General features: G+C 35.9%; 1 protein-coding gene across 1 annotated transcript in view; it reads left to right on the top strand.

The window, feature by feature from the left end:
• Positions 1 to 14,532, top strand: part of LOC112969900 (dystrophin) — a gene marked incomplete at its 3' end in the record, with an annotated part of 817,409 nt that overhangs the window by 61,743 nt on the left and 741,134 nt on the right. Inside the window, exons 3-4 of the mRNA XM_026073700.1 lie at positions 3,175 to 3,356; positions 4,375 to 4,497. Of these exons, the coding sequence (XP_025929485.1) occupies positions 3,175 to 3,356; positions 4,375 to 4,497 (305 nt within the window). The remainder of the gene's footprint in view (positions 1 to 3,174; positions 3,357 to 4,374; positions 4,498 to 14,532) is intronic.

The raw sequence follows: 14,532 nt of genomic DNA, 5'->3' as shown, positions 1-14,532 counted from the left end.
CCCTTTGCAGGCAGCAGTGCTTAAACAAGGGTTGCTGTTTCTTTTACAGTTTAAAGGTTTGTTCTTCCTTCTCTTTTGGGATTGTAAGCCAAGTAGCTGCAACTCCGGATGAACAAAATGACATAGTACATGAAAATTCATGTTGGCATTCTAGCACTCTTGGTGTCTTCATGTTATCAGGCATGTTTTGCAGCCTGTGTCTTGGAAGCATCAAGTGTTTTGTTTGCTTTCTCTTTACTATCCCAATGTGAGTGTCTAAACAAAGCTATGGTTGGCATGGCGGAGGAGGAGAAGGAGAAGGAGGATGCTCACTGGAGACTTCAGCTGGACAGGCTAGTCTCCAAAGCTCTCCAGATAACCAGAGAGTGAGAATATCTCTTTAGGGGGAGCACGTAAAATGAGGGCCTTACTCTGCATCCTACAAAGTAGTTTCTTTTCTTTTACTATAGATGATGTTAAAGGAAACCATCCTTCTAAAGATAAATAAGCCCATGGATAACAACACATACCAAAAACCAGTTCTCTGAGGAGTATGCTTCATGTAACATGTCTTAGTTTGAGTACCACAAAATCACTGTCTTGTTTTGAAGAATAATCAATAATAATTGGAATAATCGATAATAATTGGAAAATTCTTGCTGGAATTTTTTCCAATACTTTCTTGTAACTGTGTCTTATTAAAGAGCCAGAATAGTTTGCAGAGCTCTCCAAAGTCTTCAAGAGTCAGAGAATTTGTTTTCTACCACTTACTTACTTCTTTGATGTACATCTTAATAATATGATTTGTCTTAAGGTTGTAATACTTCCCATTTTAAACTCTTGTTTGACTTGTAGTCTAATTAGTTTCTATTCTTATTTATTGTTTTAAATCCTATCTGGCTAGTTGCTGTCAAGAAAGTGGGTGGGACTATTGAGAGAGTGTTGCTTCTGAATTTACTTTGGAGAAGGTATCTTGTTTTTGAAAAAGGTCCCTGAATACTTGCTTATTTGTGTGTTTCCTTTTTCTCTCTCTAAAGCAGTATCTCAGTAATGGCATGGCCTACATATGTTGATTTAATTTTCTCAAGTATTTTCTGTATTTTCAGAGATTTGGGGATTAGTTTTTAGAGGGTATAGGTCGGCTTGACAGAATTTGCCTCGGACTGAGAGCAGACACACATTTCCAAGGAATTGGTATATTTGCTTGCAACAAAGTGCTTAAATGCAGATTTATTTTCTAGCTACCTGTTAGGACTTCAAATATCCATCAGCCTAACAGTTGGCAAAGAGAATATATTATACTAGGAGTCAAAGAGAAAAAAATATGAAGGCAAAGGTATAGTACAGGATAATGAAATCTTTCCTGCTCTGATAATTCAAGAGCCTGCAAAAAAGAATTTTCAAACACAGATTGAAATTCTGGGCCTTGTAACAATGTTTGATTAACTTTTTGATATAATAATTATGATTATATCTTTTCCTATTTGGCAATGAATTCTGATAGCTGCATATATATTTTTAATTTGTCAGATAGAATGGGTAAACAATTTTCAGCATGTATATTTTTTGCAAGCTATATGCTTTATTTATTGTATGATGTATTTGTGTAGACAGACGATAAGGAATTTACTTACTTAATTATCAGAATATTTTTAAAAGGAAAATAATGAACAACTGGAAAAATCATCGCTGGCATTAATGCCTGTTCTGTGTATACCCTTTCAGTGTATACCCTTGTCTTTATAAGGGCATGGATATTCTTGTGAACATAAATTAATACTAGATACTGAGGAGAACAAAATGCTCTTTTGTTAAAATATGAATGAAAAGACAAGAAGAAAGTGCTAGCAAAATGTTTCCAGGACTGAAATAATACTGCAGAAGTGAAGCCTGTGGAGACAGAGGGCTGTAGTGTGACTTGAGTTGGAAAAGTCATGTATATTCTAAAATGAGCATACTATGACCAGTGAGATAATAAATCTTGAGAAAAGAAAGGGGACATTTTTCTAGCCAATTCTAAGTAGAACTAAATCTTCAGCTCTCTTTTATAATGTATCAAGGAAGTGTAAGGAGATAAATCAGAAAGTCAAACCAAAAATATTGTTAGGGCATGTCGGGCCAGGTGCCTTTTCATGATCTCCAAATTTATGTGGAGATTTTAGCATATGGTGTCTACCCTTATGTATTCTGCATTCCAGGAAGAGAGAATGAGATGCCACCTTGTAGCATTATTTAGTCTGCCAGAATATATGGATTGCAGTTCTTCTGTTCTGAGATATTTTCTAGGCTAGTAAAAACTCACAGCTCTTGGGTTTCTGCCAGCACTTTCGTTTAAACACTTATGGGATTAATGATAAATTTCTTATACAACAGTCTCTTTACATCTTGATTCACTCAACTGACTGAGGTAAATTTTAATGCCAAGTAACAAAGGAACTACTTGAAAGAACTGCCAAATAACTTACATTTTTACAAATTGTTATTGACTTGAAATGTTAAGTCAGATCAACCATTTTTCCTGCTGGTATATCACAGCTATGTGCAAAACTTGAAATCTTTGTGTTCTTGCAAAGGTACTTGTACTTACTGCTAATGTCCAAGTAGAGCACTTAATGGGTATTTTTTTCAACAGAGTTGTTCTATCGTCATGAAGTTTAGACTATATAGAGTATAAGAGATATGCAGCTATGTCAGAGGTTGGCTTTTATAGACAACTTGTATGAACCTATTCACTAGATAAACCTGTGAAGCTTTTTTTCCCTGTATCATTGTCAAGTCCAGTGATTAAATGATATTAAGAGGACATGTAAGATACAACTTTGTGAATAAGATTGTCCTTATTTTTAAACTGCAGCATTTGTATAATGCAAGAAGGTATAGCTTTTCCTATTTCTAGACCTGCCTAATGAGGGTCATGCTTTCAAATTGCATGGTGTCTGCATTTCCAGTAGAGAAGAAATATAGAAGGGAAGTTCATGTTGAATGAGAAAACAATTACCTTTTTAAACTTTGGTTCTTTCTCATTGGTATGCAAATTTGGAACTGATTATAAAACTCTAATTAGTCTCTAGAGAACTAACATGGACAATAGATTGCTCATTAGTCTATCAACTCTCCATGAACTTGATTGGTTATCTTCTCATGCACACTGTCTGATATGGAAATTGAAATGATATATGTTAATCTGCCTTCCAGACGTTGCAACTGTCTGTCCAGACAAGAAGTCCATCTTAATGTAYGTGACTTCCCTCTTCCAAGTTCTGCCCCAGCAAGTCACCATGGAAGCCATCAGGGAGGTGGAAACATTGCCACGACACTCAAGGGTCACTAGAGAAGAGCACATACAAGTACATCATCAACAGCATTTTTTGCAAGAAGTGAGTTGTTTCACTTATGCACTTTCATGTTGCTGCTCTAAAGTGGTTATTTTCCTTAGCTGCTCTAAAAGTGTGGTGTTAGATGGGCAAAAAATCCACAGGCATAGYTTTAACCATGGTGAAGAGACTTGGTCAGGTGTACTTGTCTGCATGAACTGTATCTGTGTACTGCTTTTCGTGTTGCACTGGGTGTTTTAAAAGTAACTGTTTAGCAAATATGGGCTAACTTCTCATCTATTGCACTGGATCTTTTGATTGTGGAAGTATACACAAAAAAGAACACAAAAACTGGGAGGTTTTTGATTTAAACAAAGACATGTAGAAATTTCTTGCCTTTTCTTTACAAGATAGCTGTTGCCATTTCTGCATATTCACTGTATGTTTTTATTTTTTGATTATAGTATTTTATGTACAATGGCATTTTAAGATCATCCATTTTTAGCTCACAACTGGCCTCTCAAAAAGCTCTTTTGTAATCCCGGGCATTTAATTATGTTTGCTTTATCAGTTATGCTTTTGACTCAACCATCGGCCAGTTTCTGCTTAAGTGTTTCGTGGATTTTAGGCCTAGTGTACTTGTTCTCAGTTTAATCTGTATCTTGCTTTTGGGAAGCTCAGCCTCTTTTTACAGTACTGAGCAGATGAATGTTGCCTTTGATTATTTAGGACTCACTACAAGATTACTTGTTTTTCAGCCTTTGCTGGTAAATTATAAAGAGCCTTCCCTTTGTATTCATATTCTGCTGGGATTGAATCCTGACAGTTTGTGGCTTTCGTAAGGATGGGATGTCAAATTAAATGAAAGCTTTCCCTGATACTCGCCCAGTTTTGACTGCTGCATACCAACCCTGTCCTTGAAAAATACAGTTGCTGACGTGCTTTTCCCCTTCCTCTTTTCCCCTTCCTCTTTTCCCCTTCCCCTTTTCCTTTTTCCTTTCCCTATCAATGTTTTACTTCTATAATCCATGTTTCTACCCTAAAATGCCTGTTCTTTCGACCTCTAATTTCTTCTCCATAGATCACAGTCGGTGTACCCCAGGGCCCTTCATCTTCTCCTAAACCTCGTTTCAAAAGTTACGCATATACACAAGCTGTGTATGTTACATCCCCTGACCAAAAAAGGAGGCAGGTTGCTCCACAGGTCTGTCAAGATTGCCATTTGTTTCGAAAATTTTTCTTTTAAGCTTGTGCTTGGAATGAAAGTGTATGTGTATTTTGCTTATACCTGACCTTGATGATTTACTTTTTCTGGCTTTTTTAGCACCTATCAAATGGTTTCTTTTTGCTGTGTATTTCTGCATGGCTGTCAAACAGGCTTTATGCTGATTGTTAGTGGACAAAATTCAAACACTGATGCTGTGTTAGAATTATAAACGGCTTCCTTTTTTAGTCGTTTTTGAAAATAAAAGAGTATTAAAAGAGTATTAAAAGACAAACCAAACATAAGCTGTATTTGGCAACTTTCATCTATGCTTTGTTATTAGAAAAACAAGCACCACTGGTTTTCTCTTGCTTCTCCCCACCCCCATATCTGCTAAAGGAAACAGTGAATGATGATATTTTTCAGATCACTGTAGTCTGAGAAAGAAGAAAAAGGAACATTAAATGTAATATTCTTTATATGACCTAGAGTATTAGATGATAACAGCTGGTCATTTTATCACAAATGGTGCCATGCCAACATTCACTGTAGGGTTTTGTGGTTTTTTTAAAGACTTTAAATAACCACTGTTTAATAAAAATTGTTTTAAGCAGTTCTCATAACGAGCATTTTGGTAGTCAGATTTTTATAACTTTTGACAAGTGTGAGAGCCAAAGGTCATATTGTATAATGTGGCATACTTTCATTATTTTTTGAAAAGGACATCTACATTTATTGGCACTACAGTATGAGTTCTCTTGTGGGGACTTGATTTTGTCTAACCTCTAAAAATATATTTCCAATTTACACTTCTAATTCAACACTGTGTTTCTGAATCTACTCTTCAAATGACAGGTATTTTACTGAATAGTGACTTCCTTTAAATACTCCAGGAAAGAAATCCTTTGCACATCTGCGTGAGCCCCGCTGCATTATACTAACATCAAGTGTGTTGTGGTGATGATTAATGCAGCTTTTGAACAAGGTGTTTAAAACTGGTATAATTAATTTCTTCTACTTAAATATTAAACTGATAGTTCATAAGAATAGAAACTCATGATTTGGGTTTGTTTTTTGAGCTACTTTTATTGTAATTTTTATTTTTTGTTAACATCCCCACTATCAGACATAGCTTATGAGCTGATATAATTAAAGCCTATTCTACACAAAATAGTTATTAAAAGGTAGTAAGAAAATGTCTTTTTATTTTTAATTTCTCACCTTGTCTTCTAGTTTCCAGACCTGAATTTGGAAGCTGTGTCTATAATTTCTGTTACAATAAGCCAATTTGGCAGAATCTAAAGATCTAAGTGGAACTGGGTCCTATTGTGCTAGTCACAACAGACATTACCAAATGAAAACCATTCTCTTAAAAATCCTGAGTGAAAAACACCAGACACAGAATCCTTATAATTAAGATAAACTTGAATTGCAGGGTTGTGCCAATTCAATACCTGCAATTCTTAATCTGTGGGAATGATTTTTTTGCWTCTGGCCTTGTATTTCTTGAAGAACAACAGTCATCTAAGTATTAAAACAAATTTATAATCCTAGTAAAATAGTCATTTGTTGATAATTTTTGCTTTAGACATTCAAAGCTGATATTCCTTAATACTCCCATCTATTTTAACCAAATCAAATGCTCTCTCCCTAATGTTAAACAATAAATACTTTTCCTTTTGAATTCTCAATAGCCTTCCAATTTTCCTCCAGGTATTTTGTGATTTTTGAATACCGTTGTTGAAATTGCAACTACTTCAATGATTTTCAGTAAAATCTACTTCTACAGGGGACATTGTATTAGACAAATCAAGGCTAAGCCAATGTTGCTTTCTCAGATTTTGTGAAGTTTAGGAAGCTGTTTCTTATTTCCATCTAGTTATCCAAGGAAAAATTCAGTAGATTTACTTTGCTGTGATCTGCCAGTTTCAAAGGTTATCTTAGATACTATCATTGAGGGGCAAGGTTTTTGCTTTCCAAGTATGTTGTTTTTCTGTGTAAATGTATGAGTCATTTATTCTTTTCAGATCTCTACAAACTTTCATCTTACAGGACTTGCACATTCTTTCACCAACTTCTCTCTAGAAGTTGTAGCTGCTAACATTTATCTTAAATGTCATTCTCTTTAATTGGGTGATGTCTTGAAGTTCTGTATTGGGAAGAATGGTCCAATAGGTTTTGTAATCCAAGCATAAGCCACTGGAAATAAGAACAAAAGTAAATGAAATATGAACTCTTTCCAAAGATTTTGTAATATTATCCTGTAAATTTTACCATATATGCCATATGTTTACTGCATGTGTCAATTGTCAGAAATTGTAAAAATGAAAGGAACTATGCTGCTAAAGCTCTGTATTGGCAAGAAGGAATAACATTTCTCTAAAGCTCACTGTTTCTTCGGTATAAAGTAGAATCAACATTAGGATGTAGAAAACTTGGCAATGTAACTAGAGTACACCTTCATTGTCTCTGCTCCATAAGAGCAACCTTAATGGAGAAGCATAAGGTGCTGGGGAAAAAGAAGTGTAAAAAACACTTTCTATTCTCCCTCCACCCCCTGAAATCCAAAACCTTCTGGACCACAGTCATGGTAGGATATTGTACCCCTGTGGGTTTCACACTTCTGTTCATTAACATTTGTAACTCAGTAACAAGCAAGCATTCTTTGGACAAAGTTCCTGTTCCTCATTTGTAATTGCAAATACCAGCATCCAGGCTCTGATACCAGTCATCACCTCTGGAGTATTGGATTTTTCTTTGTGAAATCTTAAAGCCCATTTCTTTAGCTGGGTACCTGTCTTCTCAAGACTTCCTATTACCCCATCATCTTTCAAACTCTTTTCCCTTCTACCCTCCACCTCATCTCTTCTTCTCTGTCACATTTCACTTCACTTTCCCCATCCCTCACGTTTTTCACACTTTCTAATACCTAAAGACAACTGCGCAGTTGTCTTTAAATCTGTACTTCCTTTCTGAATTCTTTTTCGTCATCTAGAAATATACTTGTAAGGCCAACAATTTTAATTGCACGGTCTTGGCTGGACAAGTCTTGCTTTCCTTAACTGTGACACATCTCAGATTCAAAGCACCAATGCACTCAGTGCTGTCTTGTTCTTCAATCTGTTCTTGACCACATCCAGTTGAAAAAGTCAAGCCTTTTAAAATGCTGTTACTAACGTGAATAGTAGTTCTTCTGCTAAAGCCAAGGAAAAAAGTTTCCCTCCCCTAACTTGCTTACTTAGAAAGTGTTTATACCCTTGTGCAGATCTTAGGATAGGAATCCACTATCAACTTCTCAAATCTACATCCTTGAATCTCCTGTATTAGGATTAAGAAAGGCTCAAGAGAAAGTATTTATGTTGTCAAGTTTCAGATGGCAGTTACCTCTCAGCAATTACAGAAAGCTTGTCTGCTGAGCTTTGCAGCTCTGTATTTTCTGTCTTGAATTCAGACTCATTAATGAGACAATCTATCTAGCTTCACTTAGAAAAAGGGATCCTCAATTTCCTGAGATACTTCAAAATTCCCTTTTAAAATTACTCTCCAGCTTGTTTTAAATTTATGAAAGCCTGTTCATTTTTGTTACATCACTTCATCTCATTGAAACCTGACCGTKAATGATAGTTTCTTTTTTTTTCCAAAAATGTTTTCTGTCCCTGTCCCTCCCTCTTCCTCTCCCTCACCCTTCTAAAATCCATAGGATGTAAAGGATGCTTTCTTGGGTAGGCTAAAATACAAAGAAATGTCTGATTTGGTACAACACTAAAGTTCTTAGAAAAGGTGAGTCTGGCTGCCTTAAAGTATCTATTATGCAAAATCCAGAGCATTACATTTTTGATATCTTTGCAGATTTTTGTTCTTGCTACACAAGTTACTTTTTCTTCATTCTACACTGTTATATGAAAATACAGTATTTGAAATATGAAATACAGTATTTGGATGCCAGGAGTAGTTTTAGCACTAACACTGACAAGCTTCAGAAGACTTGAATTAAAAGAATTTGGGATGACTAATTTAGCAGTAGTAGCCTATGGGGACAGTATTCCCTGGCATTAATGACTTGGTTGGGGACTTAAGGACTGGAAGCTTCACCTCAGGCCTTCACCTAGCCAGTCATTAGTTCCTGGGAAATTCCTAACCCTGCAGTCATTATTGCTGTTTTACAGAAGTATTACAACATAATTTTTCCTCATGTTCTCTGTTTCGTGGTATGGATTGTGCTCGGTGATAGTATTGGACTTTTCACATGAGTTCACGAGTGCAGTAATTAACCTGAAAGGCCACTAGAAATTCATTCTAAACCTTAGCTGAATTTACTCACAGCGCACAGTTCTTCTGGTGACCTTGGCCTTAAGATTTCTGGTGTTCTGGGCCCTTGTTTACCACCCTGTTGGCCTTCTGCCAGGAAGTTAACTTCTTCAAAAGTGCTCTGAGACATCTCTTCTGGGACCCTTCAGCATTCATCTAGGCAACAGGCTTTAGCATCACAGTATTACAGTATTGCTCTCCTTTGAACTAAAACAAAGCTTTCTTTTACTTAGAGGCTGGATAAAAGAAGCAGTGGTTCCTGATAGCAACTCGAGTTATATTAGAAGAAAAGCATGTCCTCCAGGTTCTCAGCACAACATTTATTCATCCTGCTTTTTCTCCCCCATCGCTTTCAGCTGCTCATCCACTTTTTGCTGCTGTCGACTCCTGRATTGATAAACATTCTTCATCTCTTTATTGATCGTGTTTATGGGATGAGTCCTCATTAGCTCAAAGCTATCTCTCTCTTTACAAAGATAGTAAAGATGAAGATGTTTTCTATCAGCATAATGTGGACACAGCAATTGGAACTCTCTTGCTAATACTGCTAATACTTTGCCATTTAGTGCTGGAATAGAAAGTTCAGTCTTCATCTGGGAAGGGAATCAGTTATTTACATACTTAACTAAATTCCAATTAACCCCAATTGTGACTATTGAAATAGCAATAAAATGGGCTGATACTAAGTACTAAGTGTGAACTTTGAAAAAAAGGGGGTTATGAGCAACAATAATAAGATACTGAATACAAGCTTTTAAGAAGCTTTTTGCTAGCTAAATATTGCTAAAGAATAAGGCATTCATCCTTCAAAGGAGAATAAATATTCATAGGGATTTTTTAAGGAGATCTCCTGAATGCAATGTTTTCAAGGAACAGTTTGCAAAATGGTAAAGCAAACAGTTTCAAGCATATTTGTCTTCTATCTTTTCAATAACAGTCTAGCAAATTGATAGCTTCTACAGGACTCCAGGCCTAAAAGGGTGTCAGTATGACACTTTGGTTTCATGTCACTGCTTCATTTATAGACTTCAGCAGCAATTCCAACTAATTTTTGTGACTTCTTTGGTTTGAGTATTGTAGACTCTTTTCAAGTATTTTTGCTGTAGAAAAATGTTAGGATACCATCCTGGGTGGGACAGAGTAAACAATAATCCATACTGGATCTGGCTATGGGGGGTTACTGAAGAACCAGTGAGATGGGAGCCTTTACCCTACAGGATTATCTCCCTTGCCCACTTGCTCCAACATCGCCGCGCTCACAAGGTCTTGACTTCCCTCCCAGCAGGGAGGTCGCTGCTGGTCCGAGAGGGTTGGCCCAAAATAAGTTTATAAATACAGAAGTTTATAAATAAAGAAGTTTTCCCAATCCAAACAGTCAATGTGCAGCAGCACAGTGAGTGATCAGCCTCCTGGTGAGCGCTTCTGTCTCATGGCTCTGCATTAATGGGAGGATTCAGGATGTGCCACTCTTGTTTAGTCTAGGYGTTACCAAAATTTGCAACCAGTCCCTACTGGTTGCAGCTACCAATAGCCAGCTTCGGCTTGAGAGTTCAAAAATTCAGTTTCAGACATTCTCCCCTCCCCCTCCAGTTATCTGCTGCCTGTTAGCGCTCACAATTTAAGCTATTTTATCACCTCCAACCAGTACAGCTGCTTCTCTGGAGTCTGGCATATAGAGTAACTGCTTACCAACTTCTCCATTTCCTTAAAACTTTCCCTGAGTTAACTGGCCTTAAAAATCATATACAAGTTTTGTTTTGTTTTGTTTTGCTTTTTGCAAGAGTTTTTAAAATAAGATTTCTTTCTTAAAATAGTAATAAAGCTTTTTTAAAGCTAAGAACACTAGAAATGGACTGTGGTACATCTCATGTGAATTATTAGACTGTGTCATACTGACTCATAAAACAGAATAATATGTTATTCAGAAAGCAGAAAATGTAGATAAAATATAACTTTCTCTCTTGTATATTCAGATTTAATCTAATAAAGAAAATACCACTTTAGTTTACCTACAGATGGTTATGTGTGTTAAAGAACAAAAAAATTTTGAATTACTTTAACACTTTATTTCATACTGTTAGAAAAATGKAAAAGATATATAGGTCATTCCCTGATTATCTTATCAGTAAAATATTTCTGTGCAGAGAACTGTACGTACTTTCAACAGTATACTTTGTCCTTGATTTTTTTTTCTTGTAGGTGATTAAGTTTAGATGCTTTTAACTAGCTTCAGTGTTATTTTAACTTTCATCTGTTTTGAAAAGTATACTTACAAAGAGATTCTTAATTTCAAAGCTGAACTATGATAGAAGAACTGCTCGTGGTTCTTTTTTTAAAGAAAAATGTTTGCGTGATGAAGGTTCTAATCTTTTGTGAAAATCTTGGCCTGTCGTAAAATTAGAGACTTCATGACTGTGAGCCTTCACTTCTAAAAATGGAAATTTTCACAGAAAGAGTTTTACCATCTTAGGCATTTTGCCTCTCTTGTTTTGAGAAGAAACCCATTTTCTATGGGGTTTGAAATAGTTTATATTTTAAGGCATACAGTAATATTAAAAAGATCACATAACATTAAAAAGCATCTACTTAAGCTATTTTTATGCCACTGAGTATCTTGAATGTAGGGTTATTGATACTGTGTGTGTGTGTGTCTGTGTCTGTGTCTGTGTGTCTGTGTGTCTGTGTGTCTGTGTGTCTGTGTGTGTGATATGCCAAAAACTAATGCAGCTACATCAGATGAGGACAAATATGCTGATTTACTGTAAATATTTGATTTTTTTCATATTCAAAATGTCCCGTTAGCAAGTCAACTAATAGATGTGAATCCTCTTCCTCGCCATTAGAGTTTATGCAGTAGTGCAGAACTGTTTATATCAGCAGTGGATTTGATGCAAGTAAAGGGCTAGCTGAAACACAGAAGAATATACTAATGAAAATCCTTACTGCTAGGTCTACTGGTGTTCATTTTCTCCTGATAATCTGAGGTTGAAATTGAAGGAACTTGAGGACTGGTATGATTCCAGATGTCATCATGCATCCCTATTCCAAACCCTTAAAGCTCTTTCCCTTTATGGAAATTTGAAAAGAGAATTTATTCTGAGACTGAGAAAGCAAGGAATTGACTGTTTATATACTGTCTTGGGCATTCATGTAATTCAAGTATAGCTGTTGTGTGGTTCTCTAGCTCTTGCAAGGTAGGAGACTCAAGGCAGTGCCTAAATCAAGGCATTTTCCATCTGCCCATGAACCGTAATCGTTGTAATTTTTTTTTTTTTTTTTTCATTACAAAATGTCACAGGAGCTCTTGTATGGACTAAGATGCAAGATGCCTGTTCATTGCCTGATTCTGGCTTCTGGACAATGTAATTTCCAAATTTTAGACTGTGATTTTGAAAGATGTATTGAGTAAGGCTCTGTATCTAGAAGTAGTGAACTTACCTGAGTATTCACCTTTATTACTTCATCTGAATTAAAACATAGGTTCCCACTCTGCAGTCCTTTATTATGCCTAGTTAAACATTTGAAATGCAGAAATGTGAAGACAGAACCTCATATCTCTTGGAAAACCTCTGTAATCAACAGGAGAGTTTAGCATGCAGAAGACATTTTAAATATTTTTCTAGAGATAAAAAACACCATTCTAAACAGTTTCTCATCTGATTAATATTAAATTAGAACTAGTCTCTGTGTATTAGGTGAGCTTCTCAATGGTACCATAAAACTTTGGTTCATAATTTCAGGTATCTGTATTTTGCTGTCAAAAATTAGTTTGGTAACAGTTTTTCGTACTGATTAATTTATCTAGATTTAACAGTAATAAAATAAAAAAGATGGCAAAGATGAGACTGTCTACTCAGATGTTAGTCTAATCACATTTTTGTGCCTCCAAACGAGGATTATTAATCAAACAAAATGAAAGAACAAAGAAATACTCCAATGCTGATGTGCTGATGGCAGCAGCATGTTTTGTACACGTGCTCGGGAATAGCAGGGCAAGTTTGCTCCAGTGCTGCTGTTTTCTGAGTGTCTCAGCTGTGCCTCATTACCCAAAGGATGTTTCCTTGACCCCAGTAGTTCCATCTGAGATGATTTATGTTCAAATGTTATTACTTTTAGAGAGTTACTTGAAGTGTGGGCTATACATATACAAATGTCATCAGAAGAGTAAGGATTGCATTTTCTAGGTAGAACTGCTTTTACTAAGTGTTAGTTGCATTACTTACATATAGTATAACTAAACTTTCTGTTCTGTATAGTATCATTTTACGTTTAATTTTATATGTCAATGGGTGAGAAGGGGTGAGGGGAGTGGGAGTGATATTTTTTTTTCCCCCTGTATTTATATCAGTAGCATTACAGCTGTATGTTTTGAGAGTCTGTAGGAGAAGGTGTGGCTTGTTTGTTAGCTCACATTTGTAAGTCAGGCAGGTCTGCATGTTTACAAGAAGTAATGACCTTTGAAAAGTTCGGACTACTAATCTCTACTGATCACTGCAGTGCCAGGTTTCTCCCCTCCCGCCCCACTGATACTGATGCGATAGAAATTGCCTGTCGCAATTCTCATGCAGAAGACTCTCCCTCTAAGATTTTGCAAAATACGTTTCATGTTTTTTAGTGTGTATGGACAGACTCCAGATACATGTCAAAGTTAGGTACTCATAGAATATTGATTTCCCATATTCACTACAAACAGGAAAGACATTTGTGTCTGTACGTATAATAGTATTAAGGAATTTTGTTTTGCCTGTTTTGACGCTAAGCAAGTATTGCTAGCAATATTGTTATTGTAGATGTGTCAGTCTGAGATTATCAGTGAGGTAAGGGAAGAAGTGGGAAGAGATAATATCTTTTAAAAGAACATCTGAATGGGGGGCAGGAGGGAGGGACAATTTTCCGATGTTCCAACCCTTCTTCAGAACTTTCAGTCCCGAAAGCACAATAAAATATAATGGAGACTGGAACTGTAAAATACAAAAATTGTATGGAACACTGTTCTGTTTTGAATTTATCCACGTTCTCTTTGCAGTAAGCATTTGCTTTATTAAGAATTAGATTAGTTCTAGCAAAGAAATACTACAATACAGATATTTAGATGAAGTAAAACATTCTTAAAAATGCGAAAGGAATTCATAGTAGTCTGGAAGTAATGCCATTAGAGTGGAAAGGGAAAGAGAGGCGCGAAGAAGGAATAATTTTAAAGATATTAAAATCCTCCTTTTTGAAACCTGGACTGTAGTGGCAGATGAAAATACAGCACCTAGTTATGCACAAATAGATAGGTACATGACATATGAACTGGTAAAGTGAAACATGTAGATGGTTCAGAGCACTTATAAAAAGTAGGATTGGAAAATAATTAGTTTAAACATTGGAAAAGTGTATCATATGTAGTACATTTCTTTTTAGGACAGAAGTTATTTATTATTAGTTCTGCTGGAGTAATTTCTAGCAACAGCAGATGTTATGACTTCTAATTTTGTGTGCTTTACGACTTCTTTTTTTGTGGACTTTCATTATTGGTTTCCAGCTTTAAGGACTAGCTTTTCAGAGAATGGTACTTTCCACTTTCAGAAGAGCAGACGTCTTGAAGAATTTGGTTAGAAATCTGTTTCTCAGCTTGTTTAATAGTAGTTTAAATTAACTGTCAATGACATAATGAGACATCTAATTTAAGAAAACCAAAATACTTTTTTTAAAGGGTGGAAGATGGAATTTTGCTTCTGGTGT

Source organism: Apteryx rowi, unplaced genomic scaffold (assembly GCF_003343035.1).
Source record: "Apteryx rowi isolate R43461 unplaced genomic scaffold, aptRow1 scaffold_373, whole genome shotgun sequence".
Taxonomy (NCBI): Eukaryota; Metazoa; Chordata; class Aves; order Apterygiformes; family Apterygidae; genus Apteryx; species Apteryx rowi.
This window is presented reverse-complemented; position numbering and strand designations above follow the sequence as displayed.